The sequence below is a fragment of the Etheostoma spectabile genome, chromosome 6 (assembly GCF_008692095.1).
Source record: "Etheostoma spectabile isolate EspeVRDwgs_2016 chromosome 6, UIUC_Espe_1.0, whole genome shotgun sequence".
Lineage (NCBI taxonomy): Eukaryota > Metazoa > Chordata > Actinopteri > Perciformes > Percidae > Etheostoma > Etheostoma spectabile.
Genome location: NC_045738.1, coordinates 17,951,678 through 17,974,889, shown reverse-complemented (window position 1 = coordinate 17,974,889; position 23,212 = coordinate 17,951,678). Strand labels below are relative to the sequence as shown.

The 23,212-nt window shown below is 39.7% G+C and overlaps 3 protein-coding genes across 7 annotated transcripts in view; 1 reads left to right on the top strand and 2 right to left on the bottom strand.

Moving 5' to 3' along the window:
• Positions 1–11: 11 nt before the first annotated feature.
• On the bottom strand, positions 12–14,998 carry LOC116691786 (uncharacterized). The gene is given in 13 exon segments (XM_032519679.1): positions 12–161; positions 807–940; positions 1,926–2,052; positions 2,130–2,254; positions 4,336–4,351; positions 4,354–4,477; positions 6,371–6,539; positions 7,205–7,326; positions 7,933–8,073; positions 8,632–8,792; positions 10,475–10,650; positions 11,701–11,840; positions 14,354–14,998. Coding segments are annotated over 13 exon segments (2,013 nt in total). The 5' UTR covers positions 14,806–14,998; the 3' UTR covers positions 12–35.
• A 941-nt stretch (positions 14,999–15,939) lies between these two features.
• Positions 15,940–17,506, top strand: LOC116690772 (protachykinin). The gene is made up of 4 exons (XM_032517940.1): positions 15,940–16,449; positions 16,655–16,757; positions 16,842–16,865; positions 16,960–17,506. The coding sequence occupies exons 1-4, from the start codon at positions 16,351–16,353 to the stop codon at positions 17,088–17,090; spliced, it is 357 nt and encodes a 118-aa protein (XP_032373831.1). The 5' UTR covers positions 15,940–16,350; the 3' UTR covers positions 17,091–17,506.
• Positions 17,507–17,888: 382 nt separating this feature from the next.
• Positions 17,889–23,212, bottom strand: part of septin7b (septin 7b) — an 18,184-nt gene continuing 12,860 nt past the window's right edge. For 4 of the 5 annotated variants that reach the window (XM_032517935.1, XM_032517937.1, XM_032517936.1 and 1 more), the window contains exons 12-15: positions 23,157–23,177; positions 21,877–22,012; positions 20,229–20,371; positions 17,889–18,739 (exon numbers count right to left, since the gene is read on the bottom strand). In XM_032517935.1, the coding sequence (XP_032373826.1) occupies positions 18,700–18,739; positions 20,229–20,371; positions 21,877–22,012; positions 23,157–23,177 (340 nt within the window). In that variant the 3' untranslated portion in view covers positions 17,889–18,699. The remainder of the gene's footprint in view (positions 18,740–20,228; positions 20,372–21,876; positions 22,013–23,156; positions 23,178–23,212) is intronic. The other variant, XM_032517939.1, reaches the window with a different exon arrangement.

Genomic DNA, 23,212 nt, shown 5'->3' with positions numbered 1-23,212 from the left:
TCATGATTTAAAATGTAGAGTTTTACAGAGTGGCATTATTTGTAAAAGACTAGAAAAGAAGACATGATGATGTATCCAGGGTCCCTGGATGGATTAGGATCCTTTCCCTCGAACAAGCCGAAATAGATGACAGTGTTGGATTCAAACTGGCTCATGTTCAGCTGAAAGAGGGCAGAAACAGAAAAGGATTCACTTAATGTGAGAAGTTAACACTAAACATCTCATTAAGTGCAATATGTAGTTGTGTATTTTTCCCCTTAAATCCCAGAGGAAATCTGATCTCAGGTCTGTGCTGCACATGACAGCTGAGACCATGAGAGCGCTCCTGGAAAAGAACAACCAGGAGTATACACGATTATATCAGGTCCCTTTATGGTCAATAACTCACTTCAGAATAATTAAGCACTCCTTAATTCTAATGGGCTTACGTCACTGAAATGGTTAAGTTTGACCTTGATTTCAGTGCCGGGTTCTTGTAGATCCCCTGGAGGAAGAGTGGCTTAAAACTCGTCCTCAATAACTGAATGTGTGCGTGTGCGTGTGTGTGTGTGGTGTCCACAGATGTCAAACTGTGTACTTTTTTTTAACCTGATATCACTTAAAAGTTACTGAATTTACACATCCAGCAACATCAGCATTCATGGAAAGTCATGTTCCTGAGCACGTGATTAATGTAAGTCCAATATTTAGTCCTCTATTAGCTCAGTGTTGGTCTCCACCACCTCCCAAGTAAAATATCCAGCTTTTTAGCTGCTAAATGCTCCACTATGTTCACCAGATGGGATTAGAATCAAATGATAAAGTGCCTGTTTGGTGATATCGGTCCTCCAGGGGTCGACCTGTAGTCCATCACACCAGCCTCCGCGCCCGTACAGCCACGTGCCGGCTTCGTTTGGTACGGCTCCATCTTTCACCCGCAGAGTGCAGCCCAAAGGTGTCCCTGATGGTTCCCGTAAAAGAATAATCAGTGCAAAAAATTACCATTTAATCAATCAATCAATTACTCAATGTCAAGGCCTCGGGCCAATTTATCTATTAGGTGATGAAGAGAACAGAAATTGACAAGAACTTAACCAAGCCACTATTTGTTACAGCTTCTTTAATGTGAGCATTTTATTAAAAAGAAGTTTTATATAATTAAATATCTTGTGGTTTTTGGATGGTTGGTTGGACAAAAAAAGATATTTGACGACATCAACAATTAAAAAGAAGAACAGGCAACAATCTCTCATGGGTGGGCCAAATTCTCTGGGTGGACAAAGGAGAGAAAGGGGAGGTAACCTAGCCCCCCATGACCTCATAAGGGGCAATATTACAGATCGTCCCATCTGAACTTTAATTTTCTCAAAAGGCAGAGCAGGATACCCAGGGCTCGGTTCACATCTATCGCTATTTCTAGCCACTGGGGACCATAGGCAGGCTAGGGGATGCATATTAAATGTTAAATAAAACCTCATAAAGTGACATTTTCATTCCATGGGACCTTAAAGGTGCATCTTGTCACTTCAACATTAAATGGGCAAAAAACATTTTAAACTGTAAATGTGCTATTAATGTATGTTTTAAGGTGGTGGAGATTAGGGTATTGATCAACATACTAACAGCAACTTACTAACAGAGATTTTACTTCTAAATGTTGAGTTTTAAAGTTCATACTTGATCTTTGACAAATCTCACTTCAAGGCCCATTTCTGGAAATTTCAGTCATAAAAAATGTTTATATCAAAAAATTTCTGAACACTTTAAGGACTGCTCCTTCATACTGACTCAACTTTATAGCCACATGGATGAGAAGCCCCTTAAAAAAGGTCAGAAAACTGCTGATGAAGATGGATGCAATACAAGCAGAAGCTCCACAACAGCTACTAAAAAGGGACCAAGAAGTAGGATTCCCTCCAGTAAATGTTCCTTCAAACATTTCTCACCTGCAGAATCAAATGTGAGTGTGTTGTTGAAAACTTCGTTGATCAAGAAGTTGTGGGAGGTGATGCAAAATTCTCCGCATCTTTTGTCATCGTAGCCGTGGGCCGTGATGACGGCGTACAGCTCCACCTGAGAACATACAAACAGTCGCTGGGATGTTAGAAGAAGCTCTTTAACTGATTAGTGATCGAGATCACAGCCGTTACCTTTTTGGTAGATGCTGGAACGGAGACTTTAATTGGCTGGTATCTCATGTTGTAGTTTTTGTTAAAAGTTCCCCCGCTGTACAGGGACATCACTTTGAAAGGGTGGAGCTTCTCTACACTATGACCTACAACACAGAAGACTTTTTTTTTAAACTATACATACACACACACACACACACACACACTCACATCACTTCATAACATCTAAAGTAGATGGCGGCATGTCTTGAAAAAAAACAACTGGTATCTGTTCTCTAATCATGCCCGATAGGCTCCTGTTTACTCCCCAAAATATTCTTTGTGTCATAATTACACAGATTGTATTTGTTCCTGTAAGGAAGCTGACTATTTCCTGGAACTAAAAGCTTCATCTTTGCTGTGAGTGTCAGTTTGATCCAGTTCTCTTCCGGTAAGTATTTACAGACGTACTGTTCCTTCCTGCAGAAAAAATTCTGTTCCCTGCTCTTAAAAGATCCTCCAGTGAGAGAAATTGGACAGAAAATGTTCTGGGATCACATTATTTCAGTCGCAGCTCTCTATTCTCACGGTGGGAGAGTTCAGACCTGAGCATGAAATCGTCGTCAATTTGGTGTTTAAAAAAAACAAAAATACACAGCTGGTGTTTGCTTTGACAAGGGTGCTATAAACAGTACTGTGATGCACATAGTTAGAACTCCATGTCCTTGCTGCTAAATGCTGTTTATCAAAGCACTTTTTAATTTAGCAAAAAGGGTGAATTTGCCATTTGTTGTACAATAAAAAGGTCTCCAATCAACGATGTCTGTTAAACACTGCAGTGCTGTGGTTGATGACATGATATTATATTAAGTTTTGTTCATGCAACTGAATGTATACTAATTCAAAAATAATACATATAAATAATAAAAGAGTTGTGAGGCACTCATTACTGCCGTTTTGAAATTGTTGTGACACCACTGTAAAATGTTGAATTAAACCATTATCTGTCACACCTACCAGTGTGGTGGCTAGAGGTGAGGCTGGGCTATATGGACATATTTTTATATCATGGTATGTTATTTTTATATTGAAATATGTACTTGACATTGTCATAAAGTAAACTCTCTGTAAATGAAACTGAGAAACCCTTGCGCATACGGAACATGATGCTGTAGATGATCTGTAGTTGTAAATTTGTGATGTACATTGGAGATAACGATAGTCTTGGGAAGTGTGAGTCACACCAAATATTGAAATATGTATGTAATATATCATTTTCAGGTCACAGGCATAGTAGCATCTTCAGTATAACAGCAAAATCTCTAATTATGCGGACGACACACATATTTACATAACCTTATTGCTAGGGGACTATAGTCCAATACAAAAACTGACTAAGGGCATTGAACAAATTAACGGCTGGATGTGCCCAGAAACTTCTGGAAATTAAATGAAGGAAAATTGAGTGGTTGTTTTGGACAAGAGAGGAACGTTAAAGTCTGCGCTCAGCTTCAAACAACAATGTTAAAACAACAGACAAAGCCGAAATCTGGTGTAGTCATGGACTCAGACCTGAATTTTAACAGCCACATTAAGACAATTACAAGTCAGCCTACTATCACCTTAGAATAAATCAAGGGTTAAAGGACTTATGTGTCAACAGGATTTGGAAAAACTGGTCCATGCCTTTATCTTCAGTAGACTTGACTACTGTAACGGTCTTTACAGGTCTCCCTAAAAAATCAATCAGACAGCTGCAGCTGATTCAGAACCCTGCTCGAGTACTCACTAAGACCAAGAGACTGGATCACATCACTCCAGTTCTGAGGTCTTTACACTGGCTTCCTGTTCCAAAAAGAATTGATTTCAAAATACTTTTGTTGGTTTATAAAATCAATAAACGGTTTAGGGACAAAATACATTTCTGATCTTCTGCTACACTATGACCCCCCCCCCCCCCCCCCCCCCCACCTCTCGTCATCTGGACAGGTCTGCTTTCTGTCCCAGAGTCAGAACTTAACAGGTGAAGCAGCGTTCAGTTTCTATGATCCTCTTATCTGGAATAAACTCCCAGAAAACGGCAGTTCCGCTGCTACTCTCAGTTCTTTAGATCAAGGCTGAAGACCTTTCTTTTTGATGATGCCTTTCTTTAAATGACTGCTCATTTCTTTAAATTTCTTGCTGCACTGTAACTTTTATCTTGTGTTTTATCTACTTAATGTAGGTTCAGTGTTATGACAGTTCATACCTGTCCGTTGCGGACACTGAATCTCAGGTTAAGGGAGACTCACGGCATCGCCCAGGGGACCGTCTTCATGGTGAGGGTGCATTTGTTGCTGTCCAGCAGAGGCATCAGAGGGGACACGTCCGTCAGCCAGCGCCCTGTACCTCTGCCAAAATAACACACACACACACACACACACACACACACACACACACACACACACACACACACACACACACACACACACACACACACACACACACACACACACACACACACACACACACACACACACACACACACACACACACACACACACACACACACACACACACACACACACACACACACACACACACACACACACACACACACACACACACACACACACACACACACACACACACACACACACACACACACACACTCTTTTGGACTAATGTAATCATTTTCTCTATTCCAGATGGAAGGTGGGCTGCAGTGATATGGTTGAAATCAATATTTACCATCATTATGTGCCAAAACATTTCTTATGGTGAAGTTATATGTGGTGATTACTTCAGACAAAACACATGTAAAACTAAACCTTTTAATCTTCGGTCTCTAATTTTGATAGTTTTTAATGTTCAAATTTGACAGAATCATTTGGACCACAATATTTTGTAAAACAATATTACGACAAAATTATTTAAATCACAATACAATTCAACTGAAAGTCAGTTAACCAGAATAGTGATTTGTTACCAAGCCTGACCAGGAAGTCAAGAGTAATCTTTTTAAAACCTTTATAAGACCATTTTGAATGAAATTTAAGATCTTTATCATAACATCAACTAAGCATTGCAAAGTATTGTAAAACTTGCACTTCAAACCTAAAGAATAAAACCTGTTTTATGTCTGTGGTACAATCCGAAAGGGAGCCAATAACCCGAAAGCTGACAGGCTGCAACATAAGTTGGTCTAATATGTAGTCGTAATACCACACATTATATTCATACTAGCAAAAGAAAGAAGTACTACACCACGAAAAAAAAGAAAAAAAAAGAATCAGAGATAGCGCTGCATTGACGTAGAAAAATTAAGATAAAATGTTTAAAATGATTTAAGACCAAGAAGACAATACTAAAATTAAGATTTTGAAATTTTAGACTTTTAAGACTTTTTAAAGAGCAACTATTATTTAGTATTTTTAGGATTGTTATATTATATTATTATATACATTTTGTGTTTGTACTAGAACATGATTACATGCTTTAATAAAAAAAAAAAAAACGTATTTTTCTGATACTGCCCATGGCTGCTGCACCTGTAGTGACGTTCTGTATGAGATGCAACACACGGCAGCCATGTAGCCGTTAGCCACGTGGCCACTATAGTTAGCAGTGGACACTTAATAGAATAGTGCAGCAAATAAAAGCTTTTAAACCAGATACTACATGAACAGAAAATGTTTCAGGAGTAATATGACCCGGAATTAGGGAGAATTTAACGACACTGTGACATACTTTACTGCTGTTAGCATGTAGTTACATGTGACAATGTTAACACCGCAATGTCTTAAAAAAACGACAACACTCCAGTCCTGCCTACTGGGAGCAGATAACCAATCATAGAAGGCCGGCTTAGAGTTGTGTAACACTTGAAAACTAGAAAAAAAATTGTTGATACTGGAGCGTTCAGAATAGTTGGACATCTGAACATTTTAGCTCAGAGGGATTTGTCTAAAATACATTTTCCTCATTTGAAGTTTTGGCCACGTTTAACATGAGCATCCAACATTACAACATTGTAGGTATGACCCCACAGAAACCCTGAATATACTGTGCTGAAGTGTTTCTCAATCGAAAGTAGCAAAACAGATTCAATATATATCTCTGGTTTTCCTTTTATTTTTTATTTTAAAGCTTTACTTTTAGACAGATTGCCGTTTTTCAGAAGACCCACAGACAGCACATATGCATGTATGTATTCCACAAATACTGTAGATTACTAATAGTAATTATTATGATCATCTTTTGTATTCGAACCATCAGAGTGTTTCACATGATCAACGCCGTACCTGCGGAAGGCAGTGATCCAGCGGCCCAGCTCCGTGTTGCAGTATGAACCGAGAGGATCGCAGCAGACAAACAGCTGAACTGTGTGATCCCAGTGAGCGCAGGACGAGTCTCTCCTGCCGGGACACGACAGGGACGCATCCAGCTCCAGCATGTCGAAGGCTGACAGGGCTGCAGAGAGACATAGTGTGCAAATGTTAGTATCATTAAAATGTTGCTGCAGTTCACACCGACGCTCTAATGCAAAATCCCCTCACCTCTGCACCCTAATGTTGTTATTCAGCACCGGGTTAGCGGTTTCCAGCGGTCCCTAATGGATGCTTTGGATAGAAGTGTTCCATAAAACAGCTTGCATCATCAAGGTTAGACCTCAATCTGTTTGCTAGTGCTCTCCTACCTCAGCTACACAGAAAGAGTAAAACCTGCAATAAACTTTCTTTGCACATTTATAGTTTTCATACTATTGAACACAATCAGACATTGTCTTAATGGCACCAATCACCCTCTATAGCCACACTTTACAGTGCTGCCATCTGGCCGCAGGCACAGGACTTTGAGGTGTAGAAGGATTGGCTTAGGCCGAGGTTTTGTTGCTACTGCCATAGCCCTGCTGAACAAACTATCTCGCTGACTAGATCCGATGTTGTCGTAAATGTGGTTACTTTTATGTCTTTATACAGTATCTGTCTTTATGTTATCTGTTGATGTATTTGTCCGTGTATTTGCCATGTGCACTAAACAGGCTGTGAAAACAGATCTCTCTTATGGGACTCACTCTCACTCTCTCTATCCATCCATCTATCCATGAATAACATCAGTTACACATATGAAGTTACCTAAAGGCAGGTCGACCGTGGCCACCGCTCCTTTCTCCCCCTGCATTTGGACTTTGTCAAAAACAGAAACAACCTTTGCAGGACTTTGAAGTTTGGTCTGCAGATCCGCATAGAAATCAAACCTGGAGACAGAGACAGATGCGAAACATAGTTTTCACACACATTAACCGTAGGACTGCCTACGGTTGTTTTTGGTCTTAGTTGACTGAGATTTCTTTAGTGGATCAGTCATTTTTTTTAACTTTTTTCATGCTGAATGACTAACTCAGTTTTACCAGTGGACAAAATTTGGATGAGTGTTAGTCAACTAAAAAAGTCTTTAATTGAGGACAGCCCTAGTAAAGTGTAACAATGTCGCTGTGGAGAGGTTGTTATGATGGCAATACACATCAAATTCAAATGTCAAATGCACTATGGCTACATTTCAGATTGTGAAGAATAAAAAAAAAAGATACATTTCTTGTAGGAATCCTCAATGTAAGGATTCTTTCAAGAAATTTAAACTAAAATTGGTGTTGCAATCATTAAATCTTTGTACAGTTTAGGATCATATTTGTCAACACTTCCTAGATTATTAAGCTTCTTATTAAGCTCGATATTAAGAGACATTTCCCCTCAGAGACTACTCTCCCACCATGACAAGTGCAGATCTATTATTCTATTAAGTAAATGGATTAAAAATGGAATGAACTCCTATGCAGAGTCTCTTCAACCATGTGTGTGCTTACCACTGTGCCTGCCAGTTGATGAAGCTGAACGAGGGGTAAATAAGCCAGCCAGTCTCAGCCAGCGCCCCCTGATGGTCGATACTGACGAAGTGGTTTGGGGACGGGGTGTGCTGGAAGGAGACATACACATGGTGTCCCAACCTACAATACAAATTCAGAAGTATCATACCACAATGACGAATGATACAGTATGGTACAACATTTTAACAAAAACTAACAGGGATTTTAATGAGATTACATTAACACATAATTACACTTTTGCAGTTATATTCTCTGTTCTTAAGAGACATGGAACGATGAACTTCGGGAGGTAACATTTCCTCTCCTGAAGAACTTATCAAATATTTTGGAAACATTTAAATTTGAGATCAACCAGGTGAGCAGCTTCAGTAGAGAGGAAGTAAACAGACAATTTTTTATTCTTTTTTATAATTTTTTGGGCAGGATAGCTACGGACAGAAGAGGGGGGAGAGAGAGGGGAAGAGACATGAAGCAAATGGCCGCAGGTCGGATTCGAACCCTGAGCCCCTGCGTCGAGGACTGAGCCTCTGCATTTGGGTGCCTGCTCTACCAGGCACCCGGAATAAACAGACTTTAGAGAATAGTTGCTTTGACATTTAGTGTGTTAAATTAATCTGTGTACAAGGATGTGAACCATCAGCGTGAAGAGGGTTTTAATCCTGCAGGTCAGTGTCTTACTCGAGTGCGTGAGCGACCGATCCCTCCAGATGCACCATGGCGGCGGGGATGTCCAACTTTGTGTCGCACTCGTCCCCGTCACAGTTCATGTCCTGGATTGGGTTACCGGGGAGAGCGTAGACAAGGACACCGGAGGCGTTGAATTTGGCCATGTTCTGCACCTGGAGGGTTTGGATTGATGATTGATTATAGTAAAGCCAGTAAAGTGTGTTTAAAAATAAAGTCGGAAGGGAATCGTGGCCGGCTATAAAGAAGAAAACGTCTAATGGAAGCTAATGATCACTTTCACCTAATCTGTTGATTAGTCTTTTTATTAATTGTGGGGTATATGAAATGTAATTAAATAGTGAGAAAAGCAGATCATAATTGCCCAGAGTCTAAAGAGATTTCTTCAGATAATAGTCGTAATCCAAAAGTATTCAATTTACGTTAAAAAGAAAGAAAATAAAACAAAAAAAGCCAATCTTCCCATTTCAGAAGCTGCAACGAGAGAATGTTTATTGTTTGAGTTATGAAACCATATTAATATTCCAGACTTTCCGTTAAACGTATGTCCTCTTTCTGCTTTAGCTATCTTAAGAAAGAAAATATGACTGTGTGTAAATTACAGAGGGTCACATCTCAGGGAGATGGGAGGAGTGAAGGTTTTGAACAGATCTATGAATAACACTTATAAAACTGAAACACATAAGCAGAAAAGGAATTGTTGAGGACTTGATGCTTTTTGTGTGAAAATAACTTATTGTGTACTAGCTTTGTCACTTATACTGTACAGAGTGAGATTAAATGTGTTGAATCAATTTGTCCATTAAAGGGATACTTCACCGATTAGCGTTAAGCTTTGTATCAGTAGAAACCCGGGAGTATTTACGAATGACCGTGCTTCCCTCCCTCATGTCCCCCTGAGTATTTTAGTATTTGTATTTTTGTCCCGCAGCTGTGGACTACAAGCCAGCTAGTTCCGCATGTCTTCAACCCGCCCATAGGGGGTGGGACTCTTTACCCGAAGCGAGCCGAGTGTCAGCCATCTTGAAGCTACACTAACAGGCTCTCTTTTCAGATGCAAACGTTTACAACAGTTATGTGCATTCTAACTACCGCACATGTGTACCACCGGGGATACATTGGTACAGATCGGAGGATATGCAGGAAACTTTATTATAGATGGAATACTCGACACACTACGCAAGCTTTGCCTCCTACGGAGACCAGCCCCTCAGCCAGCGGTGTCTAGCCGGGTAAGGGGACATCGACGGCGGTGTGCACTAAAGTGGAAACCCAGAATGGTGGAAAGCTAACGCTAGACGGCTATGGATTTTAAGGGGTATAGCTCCGTAGACTCCCATTAATTCTGTATTTGCCTGCGATCTCCCCCAGTGGAACTCTGGTGGAACTGCAACCAGTTCAGAAGCCGGAAATATCGAGAGAATGGAAGTTCTTCCCTTTTTAGAAATTCTTTGGTAGACCTCAAGCCGTGGGTGGAGGCTCTCAGAATTGTTAATTAATTAAATCTGGCACTCCAGATACCCAGATGTTTGCGCACAAGCACAAAGTGAGTTATGTTTGAGTGATCTGTCCCCTTTAATGTACATGCTTTGAAACAAATAAGCAGAAATCAATTATGTATGTAGGCTATATGTTGTGTCATTCAAAATGCTAACTCTCCAAACAGTCCTTGCTGGATATTAATTTGCTGATTGTCAAAGACCTTTTACGATCTTGAGGTGACAATCTGAGCAACAAGCTCCCCCAATGATTTAATTAATAAATAATTTCCCCATAGGGGTCGATAAAGAATATGAATTATAAACTATAAAGCTCATCAGCATTAACATGAACAGACCTTGGTGAAGAAAGAGCAGTTGCCCTCAGACACCCAGGCCACAGCACCCGCCACCGAGGGCCGAGGTTCACACCCATCACCTGCATCCATCAGATGATACGACTTCTGATCCCAGCGCGTCATCAGCCAATCATACCTGGCATCTAGTCTCTTGATGATTATAGGCATGTTCCACCCTGGGAGGACAGAAAAACAATACATTAAAAAACAAAATGATTAAGTGGTTTCAAAACAGCATCCCGACCAAACTGACATAAACCAGTCTGTGATTCACGCAACAGCCTCTGATGTTAACCGTTGTATTAGTTTAAATAATTCATAATATCTGCTTTTTTTCAAACTCAAAAATGAGGTATAATGTCATTAGGTTTATGACCCATGAATTAAAAAAAAAAAGATTAGAAAAGAGGGATAAAAATGATTGAAAAAGCGGCAAAAGCATAAAAAAAGGTGAAGATAACTCAAGGGTTAAGAGCAAAGAGAAACCGGCAGGGTTAAAGCTGCAGTTTAAATTCACACAGCCTGGCTGGGTCGCACCAAAATGGTTCATTTATACAAGCTCTTCGTAGCAAATATGCATCACACAATAATGTATATTTCACAGAGGATGTTTTCCATAACGATACATACTGTAGCAAAAAGACAACTTAAAGTTTTGTCAGTTATTGTGGGCTTAAAAAAAAATACCATAGATTTGGTGGAAAAAAAAAGACAAATGTACACTGTAGTGGGAGTGAATGGGATGCTGAGATGATGAGAAAATGTGTCTCATGCAGATTAAATATTACTAGATCTACCAGTATATGGTATTTAATAGCGATAGTAGTATTACATTACACATTTGACTGGTAAATGTAAATGTGTATTTATGCTGTATTTATATAGCGCTTTTCTAGTCTAAACGACTACTCAAAGCGCTTTTACATCTACAGGAGACATTCACCATTCACACACATTCATACACTGTGGCCGGGGCTGCCGTACCACCAAGGTGCCACCTGCTCATCAGATAAACACACACACACATTCACACTCCGATGGGAGCCACTCTGGATTCAGTGTCTTGCCCAAGGACACGTCGACATGGGACTGCAGGGCCAGGGATTGAACCCCCAACCTTCCGATCACTGAGCCACAGCCGCCCCTGGTAAAAGACACTCCCAGTAATCCCAACAATCAGTGAAAGAATCCGACCCATTGGGGCTGTAAAGAGACGGGGCTCTTACTCTTGGATTTGAAAACGGCCTGGGAGAAGACGCAGCCGCGCGCCCTGCAGCGCCAGTAGTAGAGCACGTTGGGTATCCAGTTCCCCAGAGCGAAGACCGGCACCGGAGAGAAGTGGAGCCTGGACAGAACCTCCTTATTTCTGCAGAAGCATGGAGGTTAAATGTGGTTTTCAAAGACATGAGAGCGTAGAACTGATGTTAAGCATTATGGTTTTAATTTATTTAGACTGTCAAATGTTGATACTCAGCCTTCTGCAGTTTATATGTCAAAAAAATATCAATCATCTTTTATAAAAAATTTACCAATGTGCCACAGTTTAATTTACATATGTATTCCATTAATCTGTTTTTAGAATATTAATCCTTTTTTTGTATGTGTGTGTTTATTTATTGACTTTATTTTGATTTATTTCTATAATTTATGTTATTGTTAGTAGTTAATGTTTTATTCATTACCAAAATAATAGGTCAATATCACTAATGGGCTTGCAGCTATATGTTAAGTTGATGTAAGATTGTTCTGCTTAAAATGAACCTTTTTTCTATGAGTACATTTACATGTATCTGTATTTTTCCTTTCCTTAAATATATTTTCTCATGCACAAATGGAAAGGTTTATGTATCTTATATACTGCACGGTCAATTGAGCTTTCAAAACTAATCTTTACCATAAGTGGATCTTTGATCACCCAAACAAACTTTAATATTGATATTAAATTCAGATTTTAAACCAAAAATGCCAAAAACACTGTTCCAAAAAAAATGGGGGAACTTAAAATAGGGGACTGACTCAGAAGAAACTACCTCACCATTACAACACAGGTTTTTCATATCAAGTGAATATTTGTATACAGTATATATTCTGCATTTCATCTTTTTCAGTGGTGGTATGTAACGAGTACATTTACTCAAGTACTGTACTTAACGGTCCCATGGCATGAACATTTTACTTAATGAGGTGTTTTAACATTGGTATGAGTTCCCCCAGCCTGCCTATGGCCCCCCAGTGGCTAGAAATGGCGATAGGTGTAAACCGAGCCCTGGGTATCCTGCTCTGCCTTTGAGAAAAAGTAAGCTCTGATTGGCCGAGCTGGAATCTGCCCTTTATTTCATCATAAAAAGGAAAGGTTACCTCCCCTTTATCTGCTTTGCCTGCCCATAAGAAAGAGACATTATGGCTTTCAAACAAGCGAAGCATGGCAGTTGGTCAAGGCCACACCCCCACCCCCAGCCTGCCCCTCCTCCTCCACATTAGCATTTAAAGCTACAGACACAGACATGGCACGTCCTAAGACAGCTGATTGTGGGACTGGCTCTAGTGGCTGTAATTCTGCACCAAGGCGGAATTTTAGGAAAGAAACTTCCGATATGGTATTAGAGGACCTCTAAGGTCTGTATAAACGCATCCAAAAAGCAGCATGTCATAGGACCTATGAGTACAAATTTGAGGTAAAAGTACTCTACTTGAGACTTTCTACTTCTACTCTGCTACATTTCAGAGAGAAATATTGTACTTTTTTCTCCACTACATTCATCTCTCACAGCTTAAGTGACTAGTTCCTTTACTAATTAAGATTCATACACAGAAAAAAGTATTTTATAAAATGTGTTTTATTATAAATTAAACTATCCAACATGTATATCAAGATAGGCATGGGGACCTTTCCATAAGATCATCTCTCAATGCAAATCAAGCCAGCTATTAAGCTAACTGAAATAGCACCATGCCAATCTCTAGGTATGGTGAAGGGTATGTGATGATGGGGGTTAGTTTAATTCCAAAAGCTAAGGGAACTTTGTCAGAATGCATAGTATTCTGGTCCATGAAATAACTATAAAAATGTGTATGCCTCTATGGTGTTTTGACATAGGAGTGTGTTTACTTCTGCCCCCCTGTATTTACAGCAAGAACATGTAACTATTTACAATAACTTATTCATTCATAAAGAAAATTTGTGTCGTTAAAAGGTTGGATTTTCCTAATTTTTTTGAATTAAGGCATTAAGATCAATTTCCAAAAGATATTCTTTTCCTCCTCTTTTTAAATTAACTTTAGCATGGATGTGTAAACTTATGCAAGCCGCTGTGTATCCAGGCCAACATGTCCAGATAAAATGATTGGACCATTCAACACTTAGTTGACTGATAAAACCGTTCTGATCGTATCCAGCTTCTAAAATGTGAGGATTTTTCTGAAATGAGTACTGTTACTTTTAAATACTTAAGTAAACTTTCCTGATGATAGGCCTACTTGTACTTTTACTTAAGTAACATTTTCAATGTAGGACTTTAGCTTGTAACAGAGTATTTTTATAGTGTGGTACTTTTACTAAAGGATCTGAATACTTCTTCCACCACTGATTTGTCTGTGTTTGGTACAGTTTCACAGTATGTTGTCATGATCTTTAGGGTTGTTTCATTAGATCATTTGTGATAAAGTATTTTGACATTGTTGTAGCCTATTGCTACTTTTACTTAAGTAAAGGATCTGAATACTTCTTCCAGCACTGATACTCCCTGACTGTAGCATATCAAGATGCAAGTTCAGTTTGTAAGTTCTGCCACATGTTTTGAAGCCTGTGTGGGTGTTGCCACTGGGCTCGGACTGCATTTCAACACTTTGCCTTAAATGAGTGGCTACTCTCCGGGTCACCTGTCGTGGGCGACCCGATGCAGCTGGTCCCTCATCCACAGAGCATCACTGAGCGCAGAGTCGTCCAGGGACAGAAACAGCACCTGGGTACTGTTGGGCAGCTCCTCCACCAGGCTGGTCAGGGACGACTCCGAGCTCCACATGCACTCCAGAAACCCTGACTTGTTGGAGAAGGCGTGGATGATGAGAGGTCCCCGCTGAGCACCGGGACGGTAGGAGAACTCCCCATCCAGAGTCAGGACAGTAAACGAGGACGCGGGGTCTCCTGGTTCCGGTCCGTCCGGCGAGGAGTCTTTACTGGACCTCAAGCTTATCGCGTTGTCCAGGGACTCACAGGCCGCCCGATCTCCGATCAGTTTCACTTTCCCCGCAGCTTCACTTTTGTGAGCTGTCACAACAAGAAGAAGAAGAAGAAGCCACAACACCGAGGACCTCGAAGGCAGCAAAGCCATGTCCCTGCTCCCGGCGAGCGACCCGTGAACTCAACGGCCAACTCTGAGCCTTTCGCTTTCTTTTTACGTATCTGAGTTTAAAACGTCAGACTGCTGTTAAACTCTCTCATAAGACGTTTTGACGTACTTCCTAATTCAGCTACATCATTTCAACTTTTGAGTTGGAGCTGGAGGCGCGTCATGCTGCAGTCTACGGCGGCCCCACGTAGACAGACAGCCTTAAAAGCGCAAGCGAGAGATTGAGAGCTCGAAAACAGGATTTCTATTGGTCGGTAAATTAATACGGATTATTCAAATTTGGGATAAAATACATTACACGGACGTTTAATGGCACGACTAAATCTATTGGGTTAGGGGTGACAGTAAATCATTATCACGTATAACACTGTATCTATATTGGAGAACGATCATTTGATCATTTAGCAACTCAACGTGAACTAAATGACAATTTCTCGCGACACTTGAAGATTCATTACCTAAATTAATCACTCAATCCAATTTTTGGTCTTCTTCAACTTTTTGGGAATAATGTACTTTCATTTAATATTAATTTATGCATTTAGACTACAGTACATGTACTGTATATTTAGAGGTAGTCCTTCTTTTGTTACTTTACAGATTCAGATGTCAGACATTAAAGTGTAATACCAGCTAAAGTAAGTACAAAAAAACTAATAAAACTAGACCAATCTACAATATGTGTTGCATCGAAAACAACAAGAACAAAAATAAAAAATACAGACTACAGGTAGGCTATATATATAAAGGATGATTATTGCCAAGCAGAGTGTAAAGCAGTTGCCTCCTTTTTGACCGGCTACATTAAAATGCTGTTTACACTAAGAAATGCATCATTATTTGTAATCAAATATGTGGCACATGACTCAGGGAGGGGCCACTCAGCATACCGCTACATTTTATTGATGTATTGGCTTCTCTAGCCTACTTTATACATAGGCTATACTTTTACTTATAATCGAGTACATTGTGGCAGGTTCTTTTAGGTTTAAGAGGGTTAAGAGTCCAAATGTCCATGTTGGATTGTAGACTGTGTTATCTAACAACACATTTTAATTTAGTAATAAGCTTAGCCTACATGGTTCTGGCTACTTTGGAAGTGCTTTTCACACGTCAGATTTGCGTTGTGAGTTGTAATGTTAACACTAGACAGAACTAATGATCCCAGTGAGCCATGTGGTACACTACCTATCAAATTAGCCTATACCTCTGAATGCCAAGCATTCCATTTCCATGTATGATACACATACTAATTATAAAATAAATTAAAAAAAGCGAGTGACTCACACGATAATTGCTGGAGACGAGCATCGACCCACACCATCCACTCCAGCTGTGCGTAAAAGGAGCGCTGTGGCACAATGGCGCATCATCAGGCAGTGCGCGCTGTCCTTCTCTCTTTCAGCATCTAAAATAATCCAGCAGAAAGGTGTAGACATACCGGCACACACATATTTACACATAAAACATTCATCTTTTTATTTTTACGCAGGTACATTTAAGGGGGATTACGCACGGTGTACACTGATGGAGCTCGTGAAACTTGTCCTAATAGTTGCGCTGCTTCTGACAAATGTTTTCTCTCAAGAACTGGATGTTGACAACTGGAGAGAAGGCATCGAAAAGGTAAGACTTAAGCATATTTATTAATGTATTAGAATCTGTTTCCCAAAATTTTTTGGGATGGAAAAGTCTTTACTCACTGAGACACAACATAACTTGACATGGTAAGAAAGAGGATTTCTTTGACTCAATTGCAGCTGGAATCTTACAGAAATGAAAGATAATCTCACATGAATTCTCTGTTTTTACATTATTTCTGTAAAACAAGGACACATGGCCAAATGCTGATGTAATTCAAGATATTTTAGTGAGAATGACCAGAAAACCAGGACCACGCCAATATCTCGGACTAATGGGGAAGAAAGACTCCGGTAAGAGATTAGCACACATGTATCTACTGCTTTATGTTAAAGACTGAGGCGTTCAGGTCTGATGTATTTATTTTCTCCAAACAGCAAAAACGCAGACAGCACGTAAACGCAAGTATTTTCCTTTTCCTCTGATTTCTTCAAAATCAATTCTGGACATAAAAAAGTGACACTGCAGACTTTTAACAGATGTTTTAATTCCCAGGGCATAGATTTCAAACCTTTGTGGGTCTGATGGGTAAAAGGAGCTTTGAGGATCAAGGTGAGATTCTTCCAACAGTGACACCCAGTACACTGAAGGGCAATTTGGGTGAAATCCTGCGTGGTAACCGCTGACTTCCTCCCAGAGAGCAGCACAGAAGATTGAGGATCTGCGTTTGTCTTCTCGCTTTGTTTAATTTCAGACTGACATGTTTTTCTTGAATTTGGTCTGTCATAGTTTTATTAAAAATGTCACATTTAACAGTCGAGTTTGACACAGTTGTTATTGATAAGATTCCTTTTAGGCAAACAGCACCATCTCGTGTTCAAATAAAAGAGAAAACGTACAATGTATGACTAAAATAAAGTAAATAGTCATATTTAAATAACGTTTCATGTAAAAAAAAAAAAAAATATATTGGTATTTTATTGATAAAATACCAAAGTATTACCACCTAACCAGAAATTGTCCACAACAGTTTTCATAACAAACCCATCTCACTCCTCAATATCATCACAGGTTTATTAAGTGACTTTGTACAATACAAATGTTTTTTTTTTTTTTTTAAATACAGAGATGGAGTACATAGCCAAAGCAAAATGCGGTGTTGACTCTTTCTTTCCCACAGACAGTTCCCGCAGAGCGACTGACATAGTTTTTCCTTAAAGCGTCCCTGGGTCACCGTTCCATGTGGAAGAGAGTTTCTGTTTAACAGTGGACGCTGCTCTCAAGTCTCTGAGGATTTTCTAAACATACAAAAGACGTTTTTACTTCAGCTGGCTCGGTAAATATAAAAAACAAAACTAAAGTGAAATATAACACTTATGACATTATAAATGGTGGTCCATGGCTAGTTGAAATAGCTAAACACAGAATTAAAAAGAAAAGTTACATTTCAGAAAAAAAGCTTTAGCCATTTTTTTATTGTTTGAAATCTATAAAAAGGCCCATGGTGCATTTTATTGTTTTCCTTGGTTTCAGGTTTTTCTGTTGACACCGTTTCATTTCTGTCACACTGATGGAAGGGAGGTGGGGGGGTTAAAAGGTTTACACTCAAAACAAAAAGGATTAGTTAATGCCTTGGCGTCTTCTTACTTTAAAACACAAAAGAAGGTCAGGTTAATGTTCATATTCTGATATTCTGTTACATTTTTCCTGTAAACAAATAAAATTCACCAGAATTTGATTGTACAACAGTTGGACATGATTCATGGGTATTTTTATTTTGTCTGTGCTCTCCATAAAACTGTACAATCAGTCATTTAAAAAAGCAACCTCGGGGTGAACTAAAAGAGCAGCAGGTAGGGGAGGGGGCAGTATTCAGTTATTATAACAACAACAATAATAATAATAATAATAATAATAATAATAATAATAATAATAATAATACTAACATCAATAATAACAATTAAAATAATATGGGTTTGGCCTTTTCTGAAATGGAGTTAAGTTATTATAAACGGATGTTGAGTCCCGACTGAGGCAGCGAGGGGGCTCTGTGGTGGCAGTTCTGACCGTACGTCCAGACCCCCTCCACCTCCTCACATACCCCCAGTACCCCCTCTAGTGGCTGGGAGCAGACAGAGCAGGGACAGGAGACAAGGAGGGGTGGGAGGAAGGGAGAAGAAGGGGAGAAGGAGAGAGAAGAGGAGGTGGGGGGTGTCAGTGCCACACACTGGTGTCCTGACCGGCAACGTTGGCAAACCTAACAACTCGAGTCTGGGTGGTCCTGCCGACTGTCGTTTAAAAGATCTTGCCTTTCTTTTTGTTTTTCTCCAGAGTCCTGCAGGAGAGGAGAGACACACGAGCAGGATAATCAGTATAAATATACTATACTTCAAACTAGATTTCTGCTCTTTTCATTTTAGATCTACCTGTAACAACTACGTCACTTTGTGAGATATGTCTATAGGAAAGAAGGTATTAAAAAGCTGGATGCTTTTATATGCCGTATACTTAAAGCGTAACTTTCGACAAAATGCAAACTAGGGTCTTTCTGTGAATGTGTCCGAGTCAAACTTTTGGTTTAAAACGCATAATTAGGACAGAAAGGCCACTTTTAGAATGATTGATTTTCATTTTTCGGTCAAATGGGCTTTTAAATGAGAGTGCTAGGGATACTACTATGATAGCATCAAAATCAACATGTTTGAAACACTAAGAAGGCTCGACACAGCATGAGAATTTGCTCCAAGTATCACCAGGGGCTCTACACATGAACTTGTGCACTGAAAGTATTGTGTACACAGAGTTAACTAAAAATAACTCTAGGCAAACTCTCTGCTCCTCACCACGGGGCTTCTCAGGTGCTGCGAGCAAATCCTTCCGCCCAAGTAGCAGAAGTAGCAGTGCTTCGCCTTCTGAGAATATAGTTCCCAGTTTGTATATGGTTAGAAGATGGCTGTGTCTCATGTCACCTTGTTATTTGTACACGCTGTGACTATACAAATAAAAACATGTAAAAAGCAACATGTTGGCGTTATTTTCTCACTTATTGGGAGCAGTAGGCTCAAAACTGTAATTTTAGCCGGTTACCTTCAGGATCTGTGGTAAGCTAGGCCTGCGGTGGCTGCGCCAGAGTTACGACACGCACAATGATGAGAAGAGTACGTATGGACTTATCTAACTCTGGGGGATACAGTGAATAAGCTAAAGTCCCAATAAGTCGGCTTGTTACTTTAAGAGCCACACGTTCAGAGTCCCTGGATTTATTTATTTATTTATTTACAGCATAAACTAAAATTGCGTCATTACATTTTAAGTTCTGAATGTATAGAAATGCAAGGTGCCGTTGCAATTGACAGCTTTTCAGACCTCCAGAGCAGCAGGGTGGAGCTCCTGCACTAAGGGAACCACCAATTGTCCATTTTTATGCAAAACAAATCCAATGTATAATAAAAAATAGTCAATAATTTAAAACAAAGAGAATGGAATGTGTAAACTATGTACTCTTTCACTTTTAAACAGATATGTGTTACATATTTGCATTGTAAATTATGTTTATATAAATTAATGAGTCCAGACTTTTGCATTACTTGTTTATTTTCCCCTCTTACGTTGTTTGTTGTGACCGTTATGCAAATTCCTCCTACTTGGCAATAAACACACTTCTTCAGATGGCTACAAGGGGGCGCCGGTCCATTACTGCTCACTAGTTACCCTCCACTGGAATTTAAGGTGTCAGTCGCACAGGATGTAGGAGCTTAAATGCGTGGGTTTGTTAAAGTTGACGGCAGAACCATGAAAAGTGTGGCAGTGAGTTTCAGTCTTACCTGGAGGCCTCCATTTTCTGCTGCTCCAGGCGCTGCTGGGACTCCCAGTTTGCCCTCTCCTCCTCGAACACACGCCTCTTCTCCTCCAGCTCCTTGTGCTGAGCCTCCAGGTTCTTCTTCATCTGCTCATGACGCCGCTGAAGCTGCACAGAGACAGACAGGACAGAGGAGGACGTCACTACTGTGTATTTAAAAGCACCGTCCCGCAGGCATTCAAAATACAAATATATACTTTGATAATACCCAAGGGGAAATTTGTACACCGTTATTACACATTATACTGAATGTAAAGAGAAGCTTTTAAACAGATAATACTATACTGTAACACTATCAAAATACTATATCAATGTCAAACAGAAACCAAAGAGCCTTGCTGTGTTGTGACATTTTCAACAAACAAATTTAAGAACAAAACTGGAAATGTACAGCTGATTTAACACGAACAAAAATGAGAAAACGCATAGAGAAATAAACCTTTAAGTCATGATGATATTGATGAGAAGATCAACTTACTGTTTCATTTATTAGTCTGTTTTAAGGTTTAGCTCCTGTGTTTTATTTCATGGGCAGGGGCAGATTTGGTCAGATGTGCAATGGTTTTTCTATGCATAGTAACCAACCGTTATCGATACATCTATAATTGGTCTGTGAATCAATCAACTCTGCACGGCTTTTACACTCTTCATGAGGCATTGCTATAGAACAGGGGAAGTCCTGACTGGTCAGGAATCAGCCAGCATGACGTAAAACGTATGTGTAGTAGCAATGTTCCAAATAATGCCAAACCTTTGCTGTATATAATCTAAGGATTGATCAATACTGGTATTTAAAAGGCTGATAACAATTATTAGTAGTTAGTGAAACACACAACACGGATAATCTGCAAACTGCCAAAAAAACTGCCCCATAATTAGCCAGGGCCAATATTCGGTCTATCCCTAATATATTCATATTTTTCAGATTTTAATATGTTTTGTAATCAATAAGCTAAAGTGTAGGGATGCACGGTATATGGAAAATATGTGATAAGCGATAAGGGTGTTGAAGATTGCTATAACAAATAATACAGAATTTAATTGCAATAATAAACCGATATTAATGTGCACTCAGTTCTGCATTTCTTCTACTCTCAGTATTGTGGTAAAATACAACAAATGAATTCAAATCCTTTCCAACATTTATTCATGGAACATTAAAATGACTATAAAAGACATGACATGACAGGTTGACAGTTAGCTTTTTTAAGCACTTTAAAAAAGAAATTGTCACGCTCTCATGTCTTTTAGTTTTCCACTGATTTTTTTTAACCAACACAAAAGAATCTCTGCCTTTTGTGATGTGTATATTGCGATAACGATAAAAAAAAACAACCGATATGTTGCCCTACTGAAGTGCATTTCTTTTGGTTGCAATAATCTACACACAAATAAATCAAAATAAAACAATATGTCAGTGGTTCGATCAAAAACATCCACTTACACAAATCAGTTTCATAAAAGCTCAGTTGCACTTCTGACTGCTGAAACACGTCAGTACAAAAGGAAGGAAGGAGCTCAGACAGAGATGAGTAACCTCACAAGGACATAAACTGCAGTATTTATTTAACCAGACGTACGTACGTGCGTGCGGAAGTGTGTGTGTGTGTTACCTCTGCTTCAGAGTCTTTGAGCTTCTGCACTTTTTCCTTGACTTTCATCTCGAACACCTGCTCCATTTCCATCTCCATCTTCTTCATCTTAGTCACATGCTCTCGCCTTTCCTCCTCCATCTGGGCCAGGGGACTCCTGCACGAGGAGAGATGGAGCGTACACGCCAACACACAAACATTTAGAGCAGTTTGTGAACAGTAATGTCGCCCATTATTAGAGTTGTCCCATTTAGAATTTTAGTCTAACAGTAGGACTGTTCAAAACAGAATTTAATGAACTTAACAAAACTCAAGTCTTGGATTCAATTTGCTCTGCAAACAGAAATCTTATTTTACAATGTCCTCTCCTGTTGAATGTGTTTGCATGCAGATTAGAAAAACGATAAAGGTGATAAAGAGAAAAGGAGCACGAGGAGCATGTTTTACTTTCACCTGCTTTCACTCAACAGCTGAAAGTAAAATACGCGGTGTTTTCTCTTCAAGAGCTGGCAGACACACACACAAACAACAAACTGACTGAAATATGCGCAGAAGATTATATTTCTATACAAATCTCAGATTATATTGTGACAGCATTATCCCTCATTTCTCCAAAAAGAATACAGAATATTGGGTTGCAGGAGGGACACGGCGCGAGAGGTAAAGTTTTTAGGAAAGACGGGATCCAACAAGGCTGTGACAGCAACAGGAATCAACCATGAGACTTTTCTGGGAGGCAGAAGGACCCAAAAGTTAATGTAGGAACCTGTGAACACTGACTGTTAGTGCAGGTGGTGGGTTGAATGTTAGTAAAGCACATCAGGATGTTTGATTGCATTGTTTGAGTACAGAGACCCGTCATGAAGTATGAGGAGAGGTGATGGATGTCGGTTACATCAATCCACCATGAGTAAAAGGCTTGTCAAGATGAGTGCCCCTTTAAGTAATGAAATTCAGTTAATGTCGTGCATCTCGTAACCAATCTTAACCCCTCCACGCAGCTCATGTACAGGTCTGTGTCATTACTCCAAGCAAGGCTAACAGCAGCAGGTGGAAGCAGCGATGATTACACCAGTGGAAAGAATAAAAGGCCTTTCATAGCTGTCAAACTACATTCATAAGTGTAGCAATTCACAGTGGTTCTCCCGCTGTTCCTGGAAATATGTACGGGGGGGGGGCAGCAGACCTAAGTCAACAGGGAGGAAAGAAAACACCCAAATGCAGCCAACGGAGGAGAGTAGTGGAAGAGTTCAGACATACACAAGGGTCTCAAAAATAAGTGAAAAAAATTGACCACTTACATTCCTTCAACTGTGTCAAGTCTAAAAAACAAAAACACACACAACCAAAACACACA

Coding starts and splice junctions, on each gene's coding strand:
- LOC116690772 (XM_032517940.1), top strand. CDS start 16,351: ATGGAGCTCGTGAAACTTGTCCTAATAGTTGCGCTGCTTCTGACAAAT. Junction 16,450..16,654: donor GGAGAGAAGGCATCGAAAAG/GTAAGACTTAAG, acceptor CTGTAAAACAAG/GACACATGGCCAAATGCTGA. Junction 16,866..16,959: donor AACGCAGACAGCACGTAAAC/GCAAGTATTTTC, acceptor TTTAATTCCCAG/GGCATAGATTTCAAACCTTT.